The following is a 25,389-nucleotide window of genomic DNA, read 5'->3' as shown; positions in this document are numbered from 1 at the left end:
GTCAAGATTTAGAATCTTCCCAGTCAAGTATAGCTGGCATACTAAAACTGGGCATGTAAGGGTGCTTGGTTTGGTTTAACCAGGCCTTAATTGTGCTGTGGTTAGCGCTGCTGCCTTGCAGTTCTGTGGTCCTAGGCTCAATTCCAGCCAGGCATGATCTACGAGACGTGTATGTTCCCCTCTCTCTGCAAAATCGAATTTGTTGCAACGAGTACGAAAGTTTCAGATTCATTCAAGCTTCGGTATGGTGATATTCCTTGGGCCAGGTTGGAGCTGCAGAGTGCCATTGAGCCCTATGGGAGACTTTCCTTTGGCCAGGTTGGAGCTGCAGAGTGCCATTGAGCCCTATGGGAGACTTTCCTTGGGCCGGGTTGGAGCTGCAGAGTGCCATTGAGCCCTATGGGAGGCTTTCCTTGGGCCGGGTTGGAGCTGCAGAGTGCCATTGAGCCCTATGGGAGACTTTCCTTGGGCCGGGTTGGAGCTGCAGAGTGCCATTGAGCCCTATGGGAGACTTTCCTTGGGCCAGGTTGGAGCTGCAGAGTGCTTTTGAGCCCTATGGGAGGCTTTCCTTGGGCCAGGTTGGAGCTGCAGAGTGCCATTGAGCCCTATGGGAGGCTTTCCTTGGGCCGGGTTGGAGCTGCAGAGTGCCATTGAGCCCTATGGGAGACTTTCCTTGGGCCGGGTTGGAGCTGCAGAGTGCCATTGAGCCCTATGGGAGACTTTCCTTGGGCCAGGTTGGAGCTGCAGAGTGCCGTTGAGCCCTATGGGAGGCTTTCCTTGGGCCGGGTTGGAGCTGCAGAGTGCCATTGAGCCCTATGGGAGACTTTCCTTGGGCCGGGTTGGAGCTGCAGATTGCCATTCAGCCCTATGGGAGGCTTTCCTTGGGCCGGGTTGGAGCTGCAGAGTGCCATTGAGTCCTATGGGAGGCTTCCGAAATCATGCACTGAAGGTTCAAAGTATGAAAGGTTTTCACGCCATTTATGATCGTTCGGATACCAAAATTTCATAACTTTGGATCATACCACGATATTTTCGTTCGTCAACGATGCAAAATTTTCACGCTTTTAGTGCACATCAGAAAATATCGGATTTAGTACGGATTTTTAGTATCGTACTTTTAGAAGTTCGAAATTCAGACTTTGATAAATGGGCCCCATAATATTTGTAGATGCTAATTTTAACTCTCTCCGCTCGTAAAGTGTGGTTTGGTTGCGTCCCAAGACTGCTAATTCAAAAAGGGAGAGATACCTGAATTCATTGTATAATCAAAGCTCAAATGTGCTCCTGCCCCGAGTCCGTTGCTAAAGGAGACAACACCAGCAAACAATCAATATCAGCAGCTCACAACGAATTCACTGCTCCATTCAACGTGTAAAAGCATCCATCTTTATTTGTACATCTGTTAAACAGCACAGAGGTCTGACACGTTTCGTGGCCACGCACTTCCTCGAAGATATATGTCTGTAGAGTCAGCCTGCTGTGGAATTACCGCTGTCTTCAGCTCACTGGGCACAGCAGCAATGGGCCAACATCTTATAATCCAAGAATAACTCCAGTGGCTACAATGGGTATATAGGGTCCACTGACTGACCAGTAGAACAAAGCAGATGTAGGATCATGGGGGGTTTTGGCATAACAATTCTTTATGACACAAGTGGATTAAATGAAGGAACTGTTTACTAGAGGATTTGTTTGCCCTATAAAGATGCTAATGAAATCCCTTAGTGCTTAATATTCTAATGTCTACTCTAAGGTGTGTAAGGAAATACAGCAGATTTCTGTTCTGGAGGCTCTTTGTAAAGTAATTTAGGCTTCCGAAAAGATTGATGATCTGTGACTCTATCTGTAAATGAATGGGGCATAATTGGGTTATGCTTGTGTCCTGAGATTTATCAGATAAATGTGGCATGTACCCAAAATCCATTCATTTTCTGATTACCCATAATGACTTGCCTGCCTTTTTTAGTTTTGCTAATTTGTCATTTGTAACATCAGCTGAAAGCCACATTCATGCAACATGCAAGTAGAGACACATTTATGAATGCTATTTAGATAATCCTCTCCCATTATTATACACATTAGTGTAATATATATGTTTTTCTCATACATCATTTGTTACTCCTGAGCGCTCTGGGAGGCTACTAAATTAATGAAGTTGAATATACACCATTTGGTATTTGTTTCATTTTGCCTCTCAGGCCTAGTGAGTCTTGTTTCAGCACTAAACATCATTGGGCTTATTTATCAATTTTCGCGTTTGGGAATTTGAGAGTTTTCTTTCTATTTCAATTTTTTACAAAAAAAAATCTTGAATGTTTGTTTATTTATTCCAAAAAAATCCAAATATGAAAAATTTACTTAAATAAAAAAAAAAATCAAACACCTTGAATTTATGAGTTTACAAAATAAAAAAAAAAGCAAAAACTTGAAAATCTCGAATTGAAAAAATGGCTTAATTTTTCCTAGGACCATTGACTTTTTCATAACTAGATGCCAAAGTTTCACATTTGAGTTTTTGGATTTTTTGCACCTAATAAATATCGAACATTCAAGTTTTTGATAAATGTGCCCCTTAGTATGTCTTTTTTTATATGAGCAAGGCCTTCAGTTTCAGGGTCGGACTGGGCAACCAAACTATGAGAAGATCTATTTGTGGGCAGGGTCATAGTGGGCCTCGGCCTATGCCATCCTAATTTTTACAGTGGGCACTTTCTATAACTAATTTCTGTAAGAGTGGGTCCAAGGTGTCAGTTTCTCTGGTGGATTCTAGGAGATATCACTATTTAATCACATTTACCCTTCTCCTTTAATATCATCAGTATTAAGTGCACCGATCGCTTCAAATTTGATGTGTAGCTGCCATATTGCTTCTCAACGTAGGGCCATTATGACTATTGTTGATTTTATTCCATATGGAGACATTTTTTGGTTTGCTTCTGCAAAGTAAAATTTTATTGTGGTTCTGTATATCTGTATTTATACAAAGGAATGGTGCGTGTGTGCCCAGAATGCTAGGAGCGTACAGTATATGTTACAGCCTGGTTATAAGAAAATATAGTGATGTAAACCCTAGCTATTAGTTATAAATAAGTACATTTGCTTTTAAAGGCCACAATTTCATATCTAGTATCCTTCACTGAAGTGAGATGTTCATCATAGTTAGAGTAGTATTTTTTTCCCCCCCAACTCCTATCATTTGACTTATTGTATTATTTTTATGTTTAAGCCCGGCTATGATGAGATCAACCCTGATTGGAGGACTTCAGTGGAAAAGAGAAAAAAGATGAAAGGTAAATTAGAATTTGAGCGCGGGGCCTTGCTGGTATTGAGTTCTTGATGCGGTGGTGACCCTGGAGAAAATTGGTTTCTTTGAAGGATGCAATTTTTTTTTCTTTTTCGTTTTTTTTTTTACATTCGGACTGGTGTCAGAAATAAAGATATTATTCTATATGCTGTTTTTTACCCAGAACATACATGTCTGTTCTTCAGTTTTACACCATCCAAACATTTCTTCTTCTTTCTTTTTTTGCTTAGAATTTTATTTTGTTTCAGTAGACAATCAGCACGGTAAAATTTGGGTGGCCGAAATAGCCAGCAATTGTCCTTTTTGTGTTGCCCTGAAACCAGTTCATAATCAGAATGTACCGTATTTTTCGCCCTATAAGACGCTCTGGAATATAAGACGCACCCAATTTTAAAGGAGGAAAATCTAGAAAAAAAAGATTCTGAACCAAATACTGTAGTAAAATATTTTATAACAACTGTATAAAGTTAATTGTCTCTGGGCTCGCACATAATGAGGCTTCCCCCAGGGCCCCCCCCAAGCATCCTTCGGCTTCCCCCAGGGCCCCCCCAAGTATCCTTCAGCTTCCCCCAGGCCCCCCCCCAAGTATCCTTCAGCTTCCCCCAGCCCCCCCCCCCAAGTATCCTTCAGCTTCCCCCAGCCCCCCCAAGTATCCTTCAGCTTCCCCCAGGGCCCCCCAAGTATCCTTCAGCTTCCCCCAGGGCCCCCCCAAGTATCCTTCAGCTTCCCCCAGGGCCCCCCCAAGTAACCTTCAGCTTCCCCCAGGGCCCCCCCCAAGTATCCTTTAGCGTCCCCCAGGGCCTCCAAGCATCCTCCAGCTCCCCCACGGCACCCCCAGCATTCTTCATCTTCCCCCAGGGTCCCCAAGCACCTTCCATTTCCCCCCTAACCTACCCCCACCGGCCTCCGGCTCCCGTGATGTCTTCTCTCTGTGCCGCGGCTCCCAGCTGCTTCTGTGCTTTTATAAGGTTGCGCCCTGTGCGTGTGACGTCAGTACGCACGGGCGCAACCTTATAAAAGCGAGGATGCGGCAGAGAGCCACGGCACAGAGAGGAAGACAGTTCGCCGTATAAGACGTACCAACTTTTCCCCCCAAGTTTTGGGGAAGAAAAAGTGCGTCTTATACAGCGAAAAATACGGTATATTTGAAAATAGGGCCCCTTTTCTCCCTTATTGCATTCTAATGGTATAAGGATCTGTCACCTTTTATATAGTGACTTTACGTTTCCTTCTTACTCAACACTTCTTTTTTTGATGTCTTTCCTCAGATAAAGAATCCTATTATCCGCTGACAGATATAAATTGGTGGGCGGATAATGCTGTAATTTTGGCTCGCTGCTCCGGTTCTTTGACAGTGTCCTCTGTGAAAACATTAAAGAACTTGCTGGGAAAATCCTGTGAATGGTTTGAGCCTGCGCCACAGGTTACTGCAGCTCACGATGGAGGTTTTCTGAGCTTGGAGGTAAAACTTTACATTACAGTGAGCCTGCAAGTTGTTTAAAGTACATTGCTTTATAATATGCTCCAAGACTGGGTTGAACCCTGCTCACTGTAAGGGGGTGGGTCATAGCATTTAGGCTCCCCAAATACATTTCCCTGCATTCAAGGTTTATAGTTATCATATGGCACAGAACTCTAACCGCATCACATGATTCATAATGTTAATAAAACATACACGGCTTAAGGTTATTACAGCTATGGGACCTGTTATCCAGAATGCTCAGGACCTGGGGTCTTCCAGATAATAGGTCTCCATAATTTGAATCTCCATACTGTTGTGAACTTAAAAAATATTTAAACATTAGATAAACTGAATAGGATTTTGTCTACAATAAAGATAAACTGTGTCCTATTTGGGATGAAAAACAAGCTACTGTTTTATTATTACAGAGAAAAAGGAAATCAGTTTTACAAAATGTAATCATTTTTTTAAAATGGAGTCTATGGGAGATGGCCATCCCATAATACAGAGCTTTCTGGATAATGGGTTTCCAGATAATGGATCCCATATCTGTACTATACACTGATGCAGGATAGTTCAGTGACCAGTTAGGGCTCTGGCACACGGGGAGATTAGTCGCCCGCGACAAATATCCCTTGTCACGGGTGACTAATCTCCCCGAACTACCATCCCACCGGCGAACATGTAAGTCGCCGGTGGGATGGTACTCGCTGTGCAGGCGATTTTGGCAAATCGCCAAAGTTGCCTCGCGAGGCATTTTTGGCGATTTGCCGAAATCGCGCCGCCGCGTGTGCCATCCCACCGGCAACTTACATGTTCGCCGGTGGGATGGCAACTGATGGCTCTCGGATGTCAACTCGGGGAGATTAGTCGCCCGCGAACAGGGAGATTTGTCTAGCACATCCATTTAACTCACACTTGGAGTACTGGGGACAGGACATGTAGAAAACTTCAGTGTGCTTAGACCCCACTGCTCCGAACGTGAAAAAAATTCAGTTGCTGCTAGCCAGCATGCCGCCCCTAAATTTCTGCCGCCCTAGGCCCGGGCGTCTGTGGCCTTGTCATAAATCCGTGCCTGCCTATGGGTTATTAGCTTCTGTTAATACTCCCCATGTTGGCATTTAGTAAGGCTTTATCATCTTTCCCCCATCCGGTATCATTATATGTAACTATGTTAATAATTACATTTAGCTAGCACCAAAGCTCTGAACATTGTGATATTGGTAAGCTAACTTTAGCATTAATATCCCCCTAGGCCAGGGAAGCATTGTTATTCATCTGATTTATTATGTGTGACCCTCTGTAATTGTCTTGATATAAAGCTGATGGCACACTGCCCAGTTTGTGTTGTACAACTTCTTATTATGCTGTAATTAACACTTTAGTGGCACCACTGTGTATTATTCCTGCCGATTGAATATTCCTGTATCGCAGGTCGAGTGCTGCTGGGGTTTTTCAACACGGGGAGGGTTGCATTTCTAAAGGAATTGTGCTTTAACACCTACGACCCTTTTTCCAGATCATTAACATTGGAATAGAAATAACAAATTCGTTTCCATGAACAGTAGGAAAGCTGTCACTCACCCAGTGCTGCCATTTCTGTGCCCGTGCAATGGGAAAAGCCGGGGGACAAAAATCTCTTCATATCCAATATAAAACAAATGAGGATAAGCTTTGGGATAGGATCTTTGTTACTACATGGGAATCCAGTTTATAGATATCAGAGTAGGGTTTATATATTTTTCCATTATTATTATTTTCAGTCATTTCTTAATGAAAGGATTACTTTCAAGAGCAAACGCAGGAAGATCGGATTTAGGGCACTAATTGTAACTGCAGGACCGAGGAGCCCAGACGCTGCCAGCGTTATATCATTGAGACCCACTGCTGATGCTTTGCTGTTGGGATCCTGCTACATTGGAAGCTTTTAAACCTGATCACATTTAATTGAGAGGAAATTCCTGTTGCATATTTAAATAAACGGTATTTAAAAGTTTATTACAGCAGGCCTCAACCCTTCAAGGGTCATTTTTAATTGCCTGTGACAAATAAAAAAAAAAGTGTGACACTTAATGGCCACAACAGTTTTTGTAAAAGGCACTTTTTGGGTTGTGATATATTTTTCTAATCTAAACCTTCCTGAACTGATTAAAAAAAAACTTTCAACTGACAGACTTTACACCTTTACATCAGGAACTTTGATCGTAGGAAGGGATTTTAATCCCCCCTGGACCCAACATTGGACTATTCTGGTGACCACATTGGACTAGTGTTCCCCCCAACCCATTTTTTCAAAACAAAAAAAAAAACGACTTATAGACACATGGCACATTCTGTACCCTTTGGAAAAAGGCTGTACTTTACAGTGGGCAACACTGTCTTTTATGGCACCACTGCAATGGAATATTTTATTTTTTGTGGTCTCCCCCTAAAAAATCAAGTGGTTTGCTATAGACCCAGCAGCATAGAAAGAGCACACCAGGCTCTCTCTCTAATGCTGGCACCTACCTGCACTCTCCTAATTATCAGACGCAAAGTTGACCTATACTAAAGCTGGCCATACACACACCGATCAACGAGGCAACTGATATCAGTTGTCTTGTCGATTGGGTGGGACAAAATATTTTGATTGGGTGCCGTTGAAGGCGCCTGAGCAAAAGCTGCATTTAGGGCTGAATCGTCATAGTTCTACCTCCATATCTGACGATCCAGCCCTGAACGTCAATGGAGGGTACGAACAATCTTTCCTTCGACCAATGGTCGCAGGTAAGATCGTAATTGTAACGTGTATGGCAAGCTTAAGAGCTGCAAATACAGGGCAATCACTTTGGGGCAGATTTATCAAAGTGTGGAATTAGAGCTCACTACAGAGCAGAAGTGCATTTAAAAAATGGTAACTTTCACCCAATGATAAATGTACTTCTAAAAATGCCTTTGGAATGAATAGAAAGTTGGTGGGGTTTTTTGTAGAGAGTAGTGATGAGCGAATCTGTCCTGTTTTGCTTTGCTGAAAAATTTCCGAAACTGTGAAAAAACTTTCGCAACTGTGAAAAATTTAGCGAAACAGCAAAAAATTTACAAAACACTGCTATCGCTTGACTTTTTAGACACGCACCATTTGTTTTTTCTGTTTTGCTGTGTGTGACTTTTTTTTTTTGCCGCAAGCCAAATTTTTTTCGCTCCAATGGTGAAACATGGAAATTCGCAGCGAATCCATGCCTGGTGAAAAATTTTGCTCATTGCTAGTAGAGAGCTCTAATGTTACACTTTGATAAATCTTCCCCTTTGTGTTGCACTTCCACAGGTGTCCGCTCTTGTACATAGTGAATGGTGCGCAAGTGAGGGGTGCCCAAGTTGATGTCCCAGTACTGCCCCTTACATGGTATTTAAGTGAGCTATTTCCCGCTCCCCTGAATCTTTGTGCCTCCCCCATCCGGTGCAAAGATTTGGTGCAATTATTCTGGAATGTGCAATGATACCATAATGGTAATTACCAGTCCTCACCCTTAAGGTGTCCTTTTTATTAGATATTTAAGTAAAGAAAGTGTTTGCAGAATGGCAATAAAGTAAGCGCACTTAGGGAGCTGTGGGTTGGCATAATATACAGAGTCATTACTGATAATGCCAGGCTATCATCAAAACTGGCATCCTCTTCATTTTGTCGAGTGTGCGTAATTGCTTTTTAATGTTATCTGAGTTGATCATCCGAAGCTTTTCAATTCAAGCCTTTATATTCTCTTTTATTAAATGGGGGAGGAATACTTGTTATAGGAACTATAGAGTTTATAGAACTTATGGTGCTGACATGAATGTACCAGTACCGAGATTTCTCTTCCAGTGCAGTTGTTTTAATTATCTGGATTCTACTTTTCTCTATGCCAATTGCACCCAGGCTTGGACTGGCCTGTCAAAGGATCTCCAATGGGCCCAGAACCTAGTGGGCTCCAGTCAATCAAGCAGTCAAGGGCAATTCCTTGTAAATCTTTCTTGTTAACACTAAACTTAGCAGTGTCCCTAATTAGCCCTAAGTGAGTAAGTGAGGTGATCGTCGTCATAAATTATTCATAAATAAATTATTGGGAGAGATTGTGTCTATAGTAATAGTGGGATAATAGCCCCTGGGAAGGGACTGTGGCTGTGGCATAGCAGGTATAGTAGGGAGAGATGGTGCCTATAGTAGCAGTGGGGGGATAATAGCCTCTGGGAAGGGACTGGGGCTGTGGGATAGCAGGTATAGTAGGGAGAGATGGTGCCTATAGTAGCAGTGGGATAATAGCCTCTGGGAAGGGACTGGGGCTGTGGGATAGCAGGTATAGTAGGGAGAGATGGTGTCTATAGTAGCAGTGGGGGGATAATAGCCTCTGGGAAGGGACTGGGGCTGTGGGATAGCAGGTATAGTAGGGAGAGATGGTGCCTATAGTAGCAGTGGGATAATAGCCTCTGGGAAGGGACTGGGGCTGTGGGATAGCAAGTATAGTAGGGAGAGATGGTGCCTATAGTAGCAGTGGGGGGATAATAGCCTCTGGGAAGGGACTGGGGCTGTGGGATAGCAGGTATAGTAGGGAGAGATGGTGCCTATAGTAGCAGTGGGGGGATAATAGCCTCTGGGAAGGGACTGGGGCTGTGGGATAGCATGTATAGTAGGGAGAGATGGTGCCTATAGTAGCAGTGGGATAATAGCCTCTGGGAAGGGACTGGGGCTGTGGGATAGCAGGTATAGTAGGGAGAGATGGTGCCTATAGTAGCAGTGGGATAATAGCCTCTGGGAAGGGACTGGGGCTGTGGGATAGCAAGTATAGTAGGGAGAGATTGTGCCTATAGTAGCAGTGGGGGGATAATAGCCTCTGGGAAGGGACTGGGGCTGTGGGATAGCAGGTATAGTAGGGAGAGATGGTGCCTATAGTAGCAGTGGGGGGATAATAGCCTCTGGGAAGGGACTGTGGCTGTATGATTATAGGTAGGTTTATGAATGAGTATCTTTGTACAGCTTTATAATTTAACATTATCTCCTTAACATTCAGTGTGAAGTAAAGCTTGCACCAAAGAGGAACCGATTAGAAAGCAGAGCTGGTGAAGATGAGGATGGGGATGATGATTCTGATTGTGATGAAGAGATGTCGGCCAAGGCCCGATACTTTGCATACATAAAACAAGGACTTTACTTTGTGACAGAAATGGAAAGGTTCGCCCCTCAGCGTAAACGCCCTCGCACAATTACCAAAAACTACCGACTTGTGAGTTTAAGGTCTACCACTCCCGAAGAGCTCTATCAGCGAAAGGTGAGTAGGCAAATGTGGCCACATGTCTATTCCTCATACTCATACAAAGAGGGTACAGTATATTAAACCCTTACTGTTCTGTGTTGGCATGTCGTATGAAACACTCATAGAACATGAACTGTTGGCTGCCTATCGGTATGAATGTTTGATCCATGAAATGCTCCTTCATTGATACATATATTCAAGTTGTGATGATTTTGTTATGAAATTAGTCATTTACTTCTATTTTGTAGATTGATAATGAAGAATATGGTGAGGCTTTGTCATTGGCTCAAGCCTACGGACTTGACACTGACCTTGTTTATCAGCGGCAGTGGAGAAAGTCAGCAGTCAACGTTGCCACCATCCAAGATTATCTGGTGAGTTGAGATGGAAAACCTGTTACAGTACAACAATAGGTTATTAGTCGTAACCTTTCCTAGTCCTGAGAGATCCCCTTACATAGTGCCATTTCTTGTGCCCACTTAAGCTGATGATTCCCAATTGAAAATATTTCAGCCAGCACAACAAGTAAAGTGCAAGCAGGGCTTAGCCCCTGCGTGTTTATTCAAAATGCAATGTTTCGGGGGCGTACCCCTTCATCAGGCATGTGCTGGTGTAAATATTTTTCCCATTGATTCCCAATTGAAACCATAGGCAGGGGAGCTCCTAGTCCTATACCCATACAAATTGCATTGGATTGTCTATGGATTAACCGTAATATAGGTTGTGCTGCAGCTGGGGAATAGCAAGTTACTCTAATGCTTGTGCATGTTCTCCTATTAAGTAATTCATTTTTTTAATTACAGAGCAAAATTAAGAAGAGATCCTGGGTTCTTCATGAATGTTTGGAAAGGGTTCCAGAAAATGTGGATGCAGCAAAGGAATTGCTAATGTTTGGCCTAAAGGGCACTGACTTGGAGGCTCTGACAGCAATTGGCAATGGAGAAGATGGCGGAAGGTTTGTCAAAGATTAATTTCATGTTCATCTTTACTGGGTGTCTAACTGCATTGCCTTGTTTGATAATGTCATACGCACAATATGCATAATGTCCATGCACAATACAGAACTTGATAAATATGAGCAGGAACTGCCTCTCTGTGGATGAATTTACCTTCTGCTATTGTTTAACCCTCTGTAGTAAACGCCTCATCCAGAAGTATGGTAGCCCCTGCTCAAATGTGTTAAAGGGGAAATAATGTCCTAAATACTTTATGCTAGTCTTACAATTATTGAATTGGATTTAGGAACCCAACCTTAACTGCTATAGTTTGTAACCCCAACTCATTAAAATCAGTTATTGAGCATTTGATTTTACATGCATGAGATGTTTCTTGCCCCTCTATTCTCAATAAATAGGCCAGACCCCTCCCACACCCTGGTAGCCAAAATTAAATGAACACTGATCGGATCGACTGACTGTCTGGATAAACAGATCCATTTGGAAGGTGTGCATGATGCAGATTATTGCAGTGTGGTTGGGTGGAATAACATTCTAGGCACCATAAGGGGATCTTACTCACTTCAGTTTTTGGGATCCCCTGCAGATATGAACACCTTAGAAATATCTGTATAGTAAGTAACCTGATATCTGTGTATCTGTAACATAAATTGTTTCAGTAACCCTATCTTATAGCTTTTATGTAGCTGCTTTCTATAGTTCCTGTGATCCTAGTGTTCCCAGAGCCAATCGCTGCTCACAACAGGCTATATGGGGGTGATATAAGCTCAAATTTTTTTACGGATGTACCAAATCCAGATTTGGCCTTTTTTTTTTTTTTAAGCAGGATTGGGATTTGGCAAAATCCAAGCTCCTGGCCGAACTGCATCTGAATAATCACATGACTTTTTGTCACATAAACACAGTAGTTTTTTTTTATACTAAGGCTCCCAATATTCAAGTTATGGTTCAAAAACTGGAATGCCCAATGTTTATTAAGTGCAAAATATCTGAAACTCAAATTTGTCATCTAAAAGCTTGCGAATACATGTAGAAGTTAATGGGAGTTGTCCATGGCAAAATTCAAGCCATTTTTTCAATTCAAGATTTTCGAGTTTTGGGTATATTTTACATGCAAGTTTATTCGAAGTAGAAAAAAAACCTCAAATATTGCTAAATACGTCCATAAGCGTGCAAGGTTGTCACCCTCTTCTATAGAATATCAGTCGTGTTTCTCCCATGATGCAATGCCAGTGTATAGCCGGCAGCAGCTCTTGCACATTATCATACCTTTATACAGCAGAAGACAGCTTTGCTTGTGAAACATGTCTTTGCATTAGTTATCCGCAGCCTTAATCCCTACCATGAAGCACATTCTCCCTTAACATCTTAATGCATGCATATATTAATTTGCCCATCATTAGTCTCGCCCCTTCTCATTATCTTTATCCTATCTGATGGGTATGGTAATTAGTGCACTTGCCTAAAATGTGTAATAATAAGCCTGTTGAGGTCTTTGAATCTGAGCGATGGATTATCATTACAGTAGGCCCTTTCCCAACAGCCTCCCCTGATGCTTTTTGATAACCACTTTAAGTGAGGGTTTAATGCATAATATATGCAGCTGCTCTTTAGCTGAAAGTCTGTGTCCGGGTGTAGAAGCCAAGTGCTGTCGCTCTGCAGTGCTTTCAGCTGCAATATAATATACCTGTTAAAGGGACGCCCAAGTACTGCTTGTATTGCTGTTACAATTATATCATGGAAGTTAACCCTCTTCTCTTTTATTTGTCTAATGCAAATATTCAGATGACTATTGTAAACTAGCGGGATCCAGGACAGACACTTTCTTGGCTTTAAGGCAGTTTATTTACACAGGGGTGCCCATTGCAGCATACAAATCATAAAAATAAATCCTGCCCTCTGGGCACTACCTTCACACATTAGATTAGTTCATCTAGTATAAATAAATCTAAAGCAACTGGACTTGTTTGGTAATCATTGAAGACGTTTCACTACTCATCCGAGCAGCTTCTTCAGTTCAACTGACTGGTATGGGAAGTCCTCAGCATATATACTCTTCCACTAATCCAATCACAATGGCACTTTGTAACTCTTCAGAAAGGTGACATCTGAAACTCACAGAGGTGTGAATGCTGTGGAGTTACTTTGAAAGGATTACCAAAGTATCATGCAACTCTTCAAACAGGTGTTACTTTTTGGAGTTGCATGAATGGATGTGTGAAGAGTTCGGAAACTGCCGGGGTACAGATGTTAGAACAGCATTGTATGTAGCAGACAGATGGTGTCGAAGTCCCCCGCCTCTGTTAAGGGATGGTTTCTCCACTTTGACATGAATGGCCTCTTTTACACCTCTTTCAAACCAGCGGTCTTCTTTGTCCAAAATTTGGACGTTGCTGTTTTCAAAGGAGTGTCCCTTGACAAGCTGCTCGGATGAGTAGTGAAACGTCTTCAATGATTACCAAACAAGTCCAGTTGCTTTAAATTTATTTATACTAGATATACCATGACCTGGATGAATGAAAATCTTCATAGACATTAAATTAGTTCCCTCACTAACCTGGGCCCCTTGTGGACTACCAGTAAGAAAACACAAATGTTGGGGTCCCCCCTGTACTCACAACCCTTCTGGGGGATTAGCTCAGCCTCCTGGCTTTCCTTTCAGCTCCTTAGATCCTCAGTCTCTTGGCAGCTTTCTCAATTCTGGGCTCCCTCTGTTTCTGGCAGTGGCAGACAGCACCCCCAGCCCCTCTTGGAGTCCTAACACAGAGAGGTCTCCTCCCTGCTCTGTTCCCTGCTCTGAGAGAGCCTGTCTCACACCTGCCTATATACAATTAAATACCTTTTCCACAGGACAGCCTTTCTGTGGAAAGTAAGCTCGAATAGGTGAGCTGGACTACTGGAATGGATCGCCTGATACGTTTGTTCCTTCCAGAACCCTATAGCTTTCAGAGCCAGACAGCACAACCTTTTAAACAGAGCAAACCTTCTTGGTTTATCATCCTCTCCCTTAAAGATTACATCTCCCACTATGGAGAATTTGAAGGGAAAACTCACCTTTTCTCTCATTTGTTGGGTCACTCTACCACACTATATAATGATATTTCTGCTGCAGGGCTTCCCTAGCTTTTATAAAAGTATATGGTCTTACAAAAGGGGAGGGGACATGGAGGGGTAGGGATGCATTGCAAGTTGAAAGTTACAGAACCTTTTATCTTGATAATATTGATAACAATTAAGTAGACACAGCTTATTTATTGTTGTGCCAAGTCAATATACAGGACTAACTAGCACCTCCCTGTGTGATAGGTTCATTTTGCCTGGAGATGTGGACCTCGATGATGTCCCCTATGAAGAATTTTTGTCGCCAGATGAAGAAGCAGAAAGCAGGAGAGAAAAAGAGAATGAAAAACGAGAGCAGCTGCTTCAGCTGGTGAATTTTGCAAAGTGGGTGGATTATATTTTATAGTCTTTTATGTTTTATAGTCTTATATGTGATTTTAAAATTTCGCTAATTAATGGCATACTTGTACAGGTATAGGACCCTTTATCCAGAATGCTCAGGACCAAGGGTTTTCCAGACAAGGGGTCTTTCCATAATTTGGATCTCCATACCTTAAGTCTACTAAAAAATCAATAAAACATTAATTATACCCCATAGGATTATTTTGCATCCAATAAGGATTATTTATATTTTAGTTGGGATTAATCACAAGGTACTGTTTTATTATTACAGAGAAAAGGGAATCATTTAACCATTAAATAAACCCAATAGGGCTGTTCTGCCCCCAATAAGGGGTAATTATATCTTAGTTGGGATCAAGTACAGGTACTGTTTTATTATTACAGAGAAAAGGGAATCATTTAACCATTAAATAAACCCAATAGGCCTGTTCTGCCCCCAATAAGGGGTAATTATATCTTAGTTGGGATCAAGTACAGGTACTGTTTTATTATTACAGAGAAAAGGGAATCATTTAACCATGAAATAAACCCAATAGGGCTGTTCTGCCCCCAATAAGGGGTAATTATATCTTAGTTGGGATCAAGTACAGGTACTGTTTTATTATTACAGAGAAAAGGGAATCATTTAACCATTAAATAAACCCAATAGGGCTGTTCTGCCCCCAATAAGGAGTAATTATATCTTAGTTGGTATCCAGTACAGGTACTGTTTTATTATTACAGAGAAAATGGAATCATTTAACCATTAAATAAACCCAATAGGGCTGTTCTGCTCCCAATAAGGGGTAATTATATCTTAGTTGGGATCAAGTACAGGTACTGTTTTATTATTACGGAGAAAAGGGAATAATTTAACCATTAAATAAACCCAATAGGGCTGTTCTGCCCCCAATAAGGGGTAATTATATCTTAGTTGGGATCAAGTACAGGTACTGTTTTATTATTACAGAGAAAAAGTAAATCAAATTTAAAATTCTGAATTATTTAATTAAAATGGAGTCTATGGGAGATGGGCTTTCCGTAATTCGGAGCTTTCTGGATAACGGGTTTCAGGATAAGGGATCCCATACCTGTACTGTAAAGGAGAACCAAAATATAACTATGGAAGTAGAATGCTGTACATTATATTTTGGGCTTCTATACCAGCCCAAGGCAACCCCAGCCCTTTAGCAGGGAAGATCTATGTCCCCAGAGTTGCCTCCAGTAGCCCCCCATCTTTTTTCTGCTGACTTCACAAAACAAGTGGATCTTAATGTGTGTGCATGATTGTGTGAGTCTGTGTGGTTTCCATAGCTTCACCTAACACACTCGTACTGGCTTCTCCATTCTCATCCTGATTTTTTTAGTGGCCACTTTGCTTTCAGTACATCTCTGGAGGGCGGGGGTGGTTTGCATAGAAAACATTTATGGCAATATTAACACCATTTACAATGTTCCCTCTGCATCCTGAGATGAATAGAATAGATTAACACCAATACTTCATCACATCTGTCACCTTAGATCTATTTATAAAGCCATTGTTGCATCTGAATTTGCTCTCATTTATTCCAGCTTAACCCTGGAGCAAAAAGAATTATGCCGCTGTAGACTCAAGTTGTTAACCTATCTAGATCGTCTGTCAACCTACGAGGTGAGCCTTATGTGTTTCCGGCACTTTAATTGCAAGCCTGCTCTTGGATCAGCAACATTGTCTGCTTGATGTTGTTGAGTTGTGCAACTAAATTGTGTTGATGTAAGAACTCCAGTTGGCCACTGGGCTATAAAGGAGCTGTTTGCACATCTCTGCACATAATTCTTTAAGTGAAGGCTAATATCTCTCGTTTTTACTCTTAAGGCAATGCAAGCAGCATGAGGCATGTGAATACCTTATGTTTTAATAAAGCTCTTGTATCTAATGTTCATTATGCCCTCTCCATCCAGCTTACTTACTTCTATTAGTGTGGTTTGTATATAGATTTTTTTCTGTATTTTTTTTTTATTTTGAAGGTAGTTGTTTCAGCATTGCCATTCTTTTCCCCATGTTTCATTGAGTTTTAGTACACATATTATCATTCTTCACAGTATATTTATTGGCTGCAGTGTAAGGTTAAGTGGCCCTAGGGGGAGCACCACACTGCTCCTGAATACAGTACCACTAAATACAGGCAGCACTGTATTTATGCAGGGCTCTACATTTTATTTTGAAGCACAGGTACCTGCAACCATTTAGCAAAGTGCAGGGTAGGGCACACATGTCCAAAAACAAAGCTGTTTGCACCCTTTCCCTCAGTTGGTAAATATGCTCCCCTGACACAGGAAGTAGGTAAGCACCATTTATTAATCACTGGGGGGGATGCCAAATATTAGGTTCCCCCAAGGACTGGTGCTCCTGTACAGTGAAAACTGCACCAGCCTGGGGTACGTCTGTGAGTACCATGGATAAAAAAACCCATTACTTCACTCAAGGATCCACTCATTTGGTGAGGTCCCCAAACGAGCAGATCTTTGCTCTTACACTGAGCCAAATAAACCTACAGGGCCAGCAGGATGATATTGTGGGACTATGGATACCCCTTGGTCAAAGTCTGCATCAACAAAGTCTACATCAACACACTGATGTGGTCCTTGTCTGATGGGATTTTTTAACCCACTGGCTGTCACACCATAAAAGGGCCAATAAGGGGCTGACTGTAAAGATAATCATGCACTGAAAGATCTTTCCCTGATATGCCCACTTTTGTCCAAACGATTAAATCACACTAGGCCATCAGGTTGAGGATCACATCAAGCTGCTGTTGCGCTTCTCAGCCCCAAAGGAATTTGTAAGCCTGTTTTATCACATCTGGGTGATTTTCGGCCAAATATTGGTTGTGTAGGCCTATCCCAGGGATCATACATGGGGTGATAAGCTGCTGACTTGGTCAGTTGTATACTAGTGTTTGTACACATAGAGCAGATTTCACCCTGATAGGGCCATTATAGTGAAAGGCTGCCTGCATAGGCGGTTCAAAATGGTATGGGCAGTGTCAGACTGGGATGCCAGGGGCCCACCAGAAAACCTTAGACCGTGGACCCACTTTTCAAACTATTTTTCATCCACTTTTCACTCAACCTCTATATTTTCCTAGTTTTTTTATATTTACTTACCATAATCTATTCTTTATATTTGGTCAATTTGTTCTCATAGAGAAATGTAAATGACCATGAATTAGGCCAAATGGTTAGAAGCAGGAGGGCCCACTGACACCTGGGCCCACTGGGATTTTTCCTGGTATCCCTGTGGGCCAGTCCGACACTGGGTATGGGACTTTTGGCCACCAGGTAAGAGCTGGAGCTGTTGGTGAAACCACCAAGAGTGACATAGGAATCGTATGGGGATGCAACCTTTGTACCTTATATGAAGGTACACTGCCCCTTTAATTTTGTCCCTTTAATTCTCTGCTCCTGCTGCAGCTACAGTTTTGCTACAGTTCCCCCCCATGCTATTCATGAAGTTTTAGTACATGCTGAACTGTTGATAAATGCGTTCAAGTCATCCATTCATAATCGGAGCGATTACCATATTTTGACGGAGCTCTAAAACATCTGCTTCTTTGTCCTAAAGGAAATCCTCGGGGGAGCGCACGCAGCTGAGGAGAGATACGACGCCGAGTTCTTCAAGAAGTTTAGGAGCCAAAATATCGTGCTGTCAGCGAGAACATATGCTCGGGTAATGCGACAGAGCCAGGCCAAGGAAGTCAGAATTGATCTTTATTGAAATGGTCCACTCTCCCCGCCGCTCTCATCATTTTATTCCTAATCTGATGCACTCTGTTAACTCCTCGCTGAGCTTTGAACTGTGGATGGCGCCATGATCTTGTCAATAGCAATTTGCTTATTAAGTCGTCCCCCTCTAAGCAGATCTGAAGTCGCTCGTTTCTGAGCCCAGTGACACACAGATCTAACATCTGCCCTTTTCTTACAGCGCTCAGTGACGGAGCCCTGTATGTTCCATATTGTGCTTTAAAGTTGGCATGTCTATTCTGTGCCTGTTGTTGGACTTCCATTCCCATCATTCTTAGCCAATCAGGCCCTCTATTTGGCAAGTTTAGACAGCTTAGGAAATAATGTGAAATACTCCCGTATAAATTGTTTTATAGAAAATGTATTATATACCCTCATTAAAGGACATGTAAACCCCCCCACAAAAAAATTTAATCAGTCAACAACCTCTTTGTTGTTTTTTTCAATACCTGCCACTCTGGGTGTTAAAAGGTTAAAAGTAAGGCTGCAGCATCCCATTAATCACTTGGAAATCCACATCCTACTCGGCCCCCTCCCTCAGGAGTTTACTTTGGCTATTGGCTCCTGAGCATGCTCAGTTCTTCCCATCTCAAGTTACTAAACACACCTTCCAGTCTAGCAGCCAATGAATAGATAGCATCAGTGGTTTCCATAGAAACTTTATTATAGCTGTGCTGGAGAAACATGTTTATGTGTTAGTGAGAAAATGGCCACTGGTGAAAGTTGCTGTTTGCTATAGAAAAATGTGATGGTGCTAACGAACGGACAGAACAAATGCAGTACAAATTATGCAGTTTGGGTGGGGGGGATGAGCCCAACCTTTATACATGGTAGGAAAAAGTAGGGTTTACATGTCCTTTAAAGGGATTGTTCACCTTTAAGTTAACTTTTAGCATGGTATAGAATGATCTGTTCTTAAAGGAACAGTAACACCAAAAAATGAAAGTGTATAAAAGTAACTAAAATATAATGTGCTGCTGCCCTGCACTGGTAAAAGTTGTGTGTTTACTTCAGAAAGTCTACTATAATTTATATAAATAAGCTGCTATGTAGCCATGGAGGCAGCCATTCAAAGGAGAAAAGGCACAGGCACATAGCAGATAACAGATAAAACACTATTGTATTCTACAGAGCTAATCTGTTATCTGCTATGTAACCTGAGCCTTTTCTCCTTTTTTCCAGCTTGAATGGCTGCCCCCGGGGCTACACAGCAGCTTATTTATATAAACTATAGTAGTGTTACTGTAGCAAACACCCCAGTTTTACCAGTGCAGGGCAACAGTGCATTATATATTTATTACCTTAAAGCTCTTTCATATTTTAGCGTTACTGTTCCTTTAACAACTTTTCATTTTGTCTTCATTTTAGTTTTTCAACTATTGGTCTTTTTCCTCAGCCATTTTCTATCCCCCCACAGCAGAAAAAACTGTTGCTTAGTGAAGCTACCTTTTATTACTCATTTTTCTATCCCAGGCCTCCACTATTCATCATACAGTCTCTGATTCCAACCACTACCTGGTTGCTAGGGTATAGCAAACCCTAGCAACCAGATAGCTTCTAAATTCCACAACGAAGAGCTGCTGAGCAGAAAGCTTAGTAATTAAACAAAAAAAACAATTGCAGATTGCAGTCCTAGAATATTAATGTCTATATTATACTAAAATGGACCAGGGGCTGTTGGGTAGATACATCTGGAAGTTTCTCTGTCTGGGCTCTTCATGTAACTCAAGTCTTTGTTTTTTTACAGGAAAGTAATGTGCAAGCCTTGGAAATTCTATTTACTTACCATGGATCTGACCTGCTACCTCATACCTTGGCCATTCTGTCCAACTTTCCAGAGACTACCTCCCCCCACGAATATGACACCCTGCTACCGGCTTGGTAAGATTATACTATGAAAGATTAAGACAATGATTAACTCTTTCTGGGGGTTGAAGAGACAGCTTATAATATTTTGTAATATGACAGCAGTGGGCTAGCTGTGAATGTTGGGGAACAAGAGTGGAAGGACATTAAATTGAAGGTTTTATTTGCATTTTGACTTCTTGGCAACCTCCCAGGATTGACCTTCTACTTGTCTTTTTGTTAACTTTTTCTTCTACTGCAAAGTGGTGTTTAGACTTAAAAAAGAAAAGTACCATGTATATCTTTCTATATCTTCATTATATGGCTTAATAATGAAAAGATTTGATCTCAGGGTACATAAGCAAGACATATCTCACTACCCATGTATAGGCTCCTTACTTGCTCTTAATGGGGTAGAGCTGTGCCATTGGTATAGATATTTGGGGGTGCATAGCATTCCACAGACAATCACTATACATTTTCTTGGATATTTGCCTTGATTGCGTTGTCATATAGTACTAGATCCTGTTTGTAAGGTTCATAAGGATATGATGGGTTTGGAAAGTGTTGCAGAATACAGGTAGGCCATACAGCTGCTATGAAGGCCCAAAACTGATCTTTCAACCAAAAAACGTTTTTCTCTGTGTTGATCAAGCCAGACTGGAACTCTCTTTCAATGTCTGCACTTGAAAGGAATCCGTAGCTTCAGTAGACCTGAGGCTGATGGGATAATTTCACCTCTGGTATAATTCACCCTGTGGAGAAGGAACCAAAACTGCCCCATGATGTCTTTCAGTCACATGTATGGATAATGTCTGACAGCTCCAGAAATGTTTACAGTCTGAACTCACTCACTCACTAGAGCATTTTAGGGATTAAAATGATGCATCATAGCAGGCACCTTGGTCAGATGTTTCCCTTTCCTTGTGCTATCAGCCTTAGAGAAACATTCACATGAAGCAGAATCCACAGTTTACTGTTTGTACTCTCTGTAGAAGCAGTATGTTACATTTATACGAGTTACCCATAGAGGACTGTTTCCTTAAAGCAGTGATCCCCGACCAGTGGCTCAGAAGCAACATGTTGCTCCCCAACCCCTTGGGTGTTGCTCTCAGTGGCCTCAAAGCAGGGGCTTATTTATGAATTCCTGGCTTGGAGGCAAGTTTTGGTTGCATAAATACCCAATGCAATGTCAAACAGAGCCTCCTGTAGGCTGCCAGTCCCCATAGGGCCTACCAAATAGCCAATCACAGCCCTTATTTGGTACCCTCATGAACATCTTTCATGCTTGTGTTGCTCCCCAACTCATTTTACATTAAAGTGTGGCTCACGGATAAAAAAGGTTGGGGATCCCTGCCTTAAAGGAATACTGTCTCGGGAAAACTTTTTTTTAATGCATCAGGTAATAGTGCGGCTCCTGCAGAATTCTGCACTGAAATCCATTGAGCAAACAGATTTTTTTATATTTCATTTTGACATGGTGCTAGACATATTCTTAGTTTCCCAAGTGCCTCCAGTCATGTGACTTGTGCTCTGGCTGCTGCACTGCATGTTGGAGTAATATCACCTCCCCTTCCCCTCTAGTGGCCGATCAACAGAACAAAGAAAAGGTAGCAAGATAATAGCTCTCTGACAGCTGCATTGCTAAAAAATGCTCTCATGCCCCACCTAGTGGTACATATGAGAATAACACTCAATAGTAAAAATCCAAGTCTGGCTTACCCAGGTCATGACTCTGGCTCCTTCTGAAAGCTCAGACTCAGGCACAATGCACTGAGATGGCTGCCTACTCACTAGTATTACTAAGGAAATTACATTTGTTGGTTCACGAATAATATTTTAATTGGCAGAGTGAATTATTTGCTATGTAAACAGTATAAATTAGAAAGAAAAAGTACTATTTTAATTGCTTTTTCCATCCCAGCATTTACCTTTTGTTGTCATATTGCCATAATATTATTATTTGGCTGACCTATTTATATTTTTTGGACACTTTTTCACTTTTTTTTCTCCTATTTCCTGTTCCTAGAAAAATTAATTTTCTCATCTCCCTTACATACAGACATTTATCTATTTCTGAGGCAAATGGATGTGGAAATAATTATACCAAGTGATGTACTGTGAATGGCTTTCTGCAGTTACTGAGCACAGTTTTAGAGATACCAAGAGAATACTGTATATTCCATTTCTGCAGAAATTAAAACCATGAGAAATGTATCAGTAGAACCACTGCTTGTGTCAGGCCACTGCTTGGTATATGGAGGTCTTCAATCATTTTTCTGTTGTTCTACATAAATGAGAACTAAATACGTTCCTGCTGCCCATATGCTAATGGACTACAAATTCTAGCATGCTGTAATCCAGGGGTCCCCAACCTTTTTTTTTACTGTGAGCCACATTCAAACATAAAAAAAGCTGGGGTGCAACACAAGCATGAAAAAAGGGGGTGCCCAATAATGGCCGTAGTTGGGTTTTTGATAGCCCCTACCAGCTTTGAGGCCACTGGGAGCAACATCAAAGGGGGTAGTGAGCAACATATTTCTCACAAGCCACTGGTCTAAACCATAATTCTTTCTTGAAGAATGCTGGCAGTTGTAGCCCAGCAACATCTGATCAAGGTCTGATCAAGGTCTTTCGATTTGTGAGGTCACCAAAACAGTAAAATGTTGTTGTGAATTTAGGGGTGGCATGCCACCCTGCCGCACCGGAGAATTTTGCCTGCATATGTAGCAATGGGGAGAGGACGTGCAGAAACTTTAGTGCATCCTCTCCCCAGTGCTCTGTATGAGTTAGGACGCGCATGCGTGGTGAGGGGGGGATGTGGTGGGGATGGGGTTGACTGTGTGTGCATTTGTGGTCAAGGTGGGCGGGTGGCCTCAGGGAGCCCCAATCAGAAATCCAGCCCTGCTAACAAGATATTAAGTGAAGATTCTTTTTTGATACTATTTATGGGCCAATAAGCTCGGCCAATAGTAAGACAATAGGACAATATTGGCCCCTGTATTGCTAGGTTAATATCCCTATAGCAATTGAACAATATACATGTACAAAAATGTTTTGATTTTATGATCAATATATAGTTTAGTATAGTAGGAGTGGATTTTTTCCTGCCATGGCCACCCAGGTGAGGGAATGAGTGCAAGCCTGGTGTGAGAAGACTGTGTAATCATGCAGTTCTCATCCAATGGAGTTTTTCAGCCAGTGTGCTACATAAGTACAGTTGGGAAATTGTCCCACACAAAAGAGCTCTCAAATTCATGATTCATACACAGGTAATACCTTGAAAGGAAAAATGTTATAAACCATTTATATTAAAGGCTTCCCTTGTTTCTCTGTCCATTACACCATCAGAGTAAGGTGTTTCCTCACCCCTACAGATTGTAGAGATCTTAAGTAATTGTCCTCTATAACATTGGGCTGTAATAAGAGACTAGTGTGCATAGGGGTGTCATAGTAAATAGAACTGATTACAATCGCTTGTGCAGCATTCATACATACTTTCTAATTTATAAAGACAGCAAATCATCATCTCTAAGAGGGAATTAGCTGATCAGAGTATTAGCAATCAAGGAGTTGGCCCAGAGACTACGCTGAGTGCATGTACTCAGCCTAAATTTTGGATTGATTATATCATGAAGCCGCAGAAGGACCCTTTAAATGTAATGAGACATCTGATCAGAGTAATAGCAGTGTAGATGCAATCACAAGCACCACCATAGCCATTTTTCTGGTGATGTCCTCATTACTTTGTGCAGAATTAAAAATGGGCAAAGACATCTTTAAAAATAAGAAAATAGAAATATAAGAAGAAGGTTTGGATTGGTGTGTATCAGATCCAGAAAATATTTATAGCAAACAACAATATTTAACCAAGAGCTGCTAAACATCTTTTTGGTTTAACATAAATGAATAGAATTTGAGACTTATTGGAGTATATTGAGTTTAAATACCCCTGTGTATATCTCAAAATTAAGTAAAAGAATTGTCTTTAAAGTGGGACAACTAGTAGGTGAATTACACGAGAGACAATAGAAGTTTATTACAACAATTAGAGATATGAATATGAATATAGAATATGAAGGAACACACTACTGCAGTAGCTTGAGAGATCCATCTCTGGAAATCCAAACGTTTCAGAGGTTCCAGGAAACAGTAAAGTGGCCCTGAGTAACCCCCCTAACTAAAATTTTTCACCCAACGTTAATCCTTGGTTAACCAAGCAAATATTCTACATGTTTTATGTTTAATTGGATTCTTTAGTTCATGGGGTTTCTTATTTTATTGAAGGTACCTGAAATTCGTAATAACAAAAATGTACAGTAAAGGGGAACTGTTCCTGCTGTTTAAAAACCCCTCAGCAAAACATGTTTTGAGTGTAAAATGGATAGCAGATTTGATGGGGTAATTGTTTCGTTACGTGAACATGTGGCATACCCTCAATGTCACCATAAGTCAGTGATTTGGAAGGTCCAATGAAGGCCCAGCCCAGCAGTATAACAAATGTAGAACTGAGCAGATAAGTGCTCTTCCCCCCCTTTTGAAACATCATGGGTTTCAGTGGGAAATAAAATTCATGATAAAGTGCAAGGGCTTCAAGGACAAAAGACATAGTAATTGCTGCATTGCACATAAATCATTTGGGCTGGACCACAACACACTTTGGAAAGGGAATCTATCAGGTAGTTCCTATAGACAGAAAGTGCATCAGGTTTGACCCAGTATCCAACTGGCTAAGCAAATCCGTCCATGACTTGTCATTCTGCTGCAAGGTGCTGTTGGAGATAATCCATGATATTCCAGACTCCTATCCTATGTGTATCCTTTCTTCTGGGTGACTGAACATACACTGACCTAAGTGATCCAGCTCAGAAGGTGCAAACTATAAGCTGCCTTGACTCATGGAACCTCTGTAATTAACAGATGCCTTGAGGAGGTGTTTCTTGAGGAGGTGTTATCTGACATCTGACTTGCACCTAGTGAACTGCCAACACAATTTTTGCCATTGTGTCAATTAGTTTTCCTGAAGTCATCAAACAAGTATACAAGAGACAGTGCCAGAGAAAAGTTGAATGTGGGATTTAGATTGTTAGACAACAGGGAAGAACAGCTAAAACCAAAAAGAACCAAGAAAGAGCCACATACAGTAGACTGGTCAGCAGTGTGGTAACATTAACATTGTATTGTGGGTAAGTGTGAGGGGTAATGTTATAATTGCGGCCTCTGGTTAAACAAAGCTGGTACTGGTTTCATGTCTAGTCACATGGACGTGGAAGAAGATGATGAGGTGTCAGACGTCTGTTACTGTAGCAACCAGATGTGCTTTTATTAAGTTTA

At 41.6% G+C, this 25,389-nt stretch overlaps 1 protein-coding gene across 1 annotated transcript in view; it reads left to right on the top strand.

Moving 5' to 3' along the window:
* Window positions 1–25,389, top strand: part of nbas (NBAS subunit of NRZ tethering complex) — a 425,480-nt gene that overhangs the window by 52,655 nt on the left and 347,436 nt on the right. Inside the window, exons 13-21 of the mRNA XM_002941372.4 lie at window positions 3,227–3,290; window positions 4,573–4,766; window positions 9,788–10,045; window positions 10,279–10,404; window positions 10,834–10,985; window positions 14,293–14,430; window positions 16,000–16,078; window positions 18,032–18,136; window positions 19,958–20,091. Coding sequence (XP_002941418.3) covers window positions 3,227–3,290; window positions 4,573–4,766; window positions 9,788–10,045; window positions 10,279–10,404; window positions 10,834–10,985; window positions 14,293–14,430; window positions 16,000–16,078; window positions 18,032–18,136; window positions 19,958–20,091 — 1,250 coding nt within the window. The remainder of the gene's footprint in view (window positions 1–3,226; window positions 3,291–4,572; window positions 4,767–9,787; window positions 10,046–10,278; window positions 10,405–10,833; window positions 10,986–14,292; window positions 14,431–15,999; window positions 16,079–18,031; window positions 18,137–19,957; window positions 20,092–25,389) is intronic.

The sequence above is a fragment of the Xenopus tropicalis genome, chromosome 5, assembly GCF_000004195.4.
Source record: "Xenopus tropicalis strain Nigerian chromosome 5, UCB_Xtro_10.0, whole genome shotgun sequence".
NCBI classification, from domain to species: Eukaryota; Metazoa; Chordata; class Amphibia; order Anura; family Pipidae; genus Xenopus; species Xenopus tropicalis.
The sequence above is the reverse complement of the archived record's forward strand: the minus strand, read 5'-3'. Positions and strand labels throughout refer to the sequence as shown.